Source organism: Asparagus officinalis, chromosome 8 (assembly GCF_001876935.1).
Source record: "Asparagus officinalis chromosome 8, Aspof.V1, whole genome shotgun sequence".
Classification (NCBI taxonomy): Eukaryota; Viridiplantae; Streptophyta; class Magnoliopsida; order Asparagales; family Asparagaceae; genus Asparagus; species Asparagus officinalis.
The window spans coordinates 81,013,926-81,015,995 of record NC_033801.1 but is presented as its reverse complement, the minus strand read 5'-3'; the positions used below and the strand labels follow the sequence as shown (position 1 = coordinate 81,015,995).

Here is a 2,070-nt window from a genome sequence, read left to right as displayed (position 1 = left end):
TTCATTAGTTTAATGCAAGTTATAATAATCGTCAAAAAGGTATCAAACATGTATTCTAAGAGTATATAGCGTCATACATATATGAGCATTGAAACTGTTTCACATATCATTAAAATATGGTATCTTGGTATTATAAACAATTTTTTGGACATTAGTGTCCTACCAGTATATAAAGTGTCAAGTATCTATGTTAAGCACTCAGTATTAAATAGATGTGTATCCTTTGACAATTTTAAATGTTACATATATGCCAAGCATACATACATATCTTTGGGTTAGATGTGGTTAACTCTAATTGTTAACTATATATGCAGGGCTACTAGTTGAATTCTTTCTAACAATATGGTGATAGCAGCAATGGAGTTACAGTTTGATGCATATTTATGAACTTTTCAATAAGCTTGATATAAAATATTGACAGTGAGTTGAATCTGATGAAGATTGTAGTGGGAATATCCATGCTTCTATTCTGTTAATACATGACTTCTAAAGTTAAAAAATACTTAGAATATTTAGTTTATAGAAACTAGATTTATTCCAAGGCTACTAATTGGATGTGGTGATACTAATGACATTAACATTGCATAAATGCATGGTTGATAATTTTTGAAGGTAATGCATGCATTTACTGAATTTGGAGGGTAGTACTTTAAGTCTAGCTGTTGGAGGGCTTGAAGATACGTATACTGATATAGATATACACATGTCACGCACATGTAAAACAATAATTTTTTTTAAAGATTGGTCTCTTTCTCCACGTTGTTTGTGCTACTGTCAAGGAACTATCTAATCAATGTGCAGTAGAAAATTATTGTAGTTCAAAAGCAAACAAGTATCCTCTCTCCCAAGTAAGGGAGCATCCATGGATAATTTGTACTTTTTCTTGGGATTCATTTTTAAGCATGTACGGAGTACAGAAAATCCAATAATTCATCTAAAACAAAATGAGAATATGTCTTTAATGAAACTGTGAAGATTAGTTTCTTATCATTCAATGAACATATTTCACCAAAAGGCTACAGCCTGGTCTTGAACCTGTGACCTGCAAACTGACACCATCAGTTGAGTCATACCCAAGTGAGCATCCTGGACTAAACAGAAGTTAGGGTTAATTGAGTCCTTCCATGAGGATCTGCTTGGCCAACTTTCTGGCGTCAACATACACTTAAGGTGCTGGGTGTACTGTAAGATTCCCTTTCTTGCAAGTCTCTTCGTCCCCAATTTCTAGAACTTAGTATGCCACTGTTGAAACAAAAGGAAGAGAAGTACATGCACATATAAGCATATGCTTATATGTGCATGTACTTCTCTTCCTTTTGTTTCAACAGTGGCATACTCTGTCTTTATAGTATGACCCATGTTTGTGGTATGACATGCACCGGTTGAAACTATCATGTGGCCTATATTTGGCCACATCGGGAGTTACTACTTGCGACTATTACTTTGGGTGTCAGGGTTGGTTGTGAAGCTAATATGAAGTTGTTTAACTTCAAACGGTCGAATATCCCTATAATCTGGTAGTTTTTTTCTCTCTTTAGTAGCATATTTTTCTTCAAAGTTTATAACCTTAGTGCATCTACCCTAAGAATTTGAATTTGAAATTTCGCTAAGGCTATTAATTATATTGTGTGGTTTTACCCATCAATGTAATCCATCATATGAGCAATAAATCGTCTCCGATTCTGCACGTCGACAAGGTGAGTGTCTGCCTTGTATTTCAAGATTACATTGCTTGTTCTATTATTTTTCTCTCTCACAAGTCACAAGGAGATCAAGACTTACATTGTTTGCCACATATCATTTAAATATTATTTCTTCCCTTTTTCTGTTTCCTTATGTTCACTGCATTCTCTTGGGCATGTGGATCAACATGTGTGCATGTGTGTCGTGCATGGTTGTGTTTGTCTTTCCCCCCCTTGTTTATACTTACTTTGTGCTTAAGCCTGAACTCTTTGTTTATTTGCAGACGCTAGTTTGTGAGGCTAGAGTTCTAGGATTGGGACCAAAGTTCATGTCAGTTTACATCCACAAGTTTGCTGTAAGAATCCACCTTTCCTCCAGCTCTTGTTT

General features: G+C 35.1%; 1 protein-coding gene across 2 annotated transcripts in view; it reads left to right on the top strand.

The window, feature by feature from the left end:
- LOC109851476 (DIS3-like exonuclease 2) overlaps window positions 1-2,070 on the top strand; it is a 14,199-nt gene that overhangs the window by 10,732 nt on the left and 1,397 nt on the right. For both annotated transcript variants that reach the window (XM_020421616.1, XM_020421617.1), the window contains exon 6: window positions 1,967-2,038. In XM_020421616.1, the coding sequence (XP_020277205.1) occupies window positions 1,967-2,038 (72 nt within the window). The remainder of the gene's footprint in view (window positions 1-1,966; window positions 2,039-2,070) is intronic.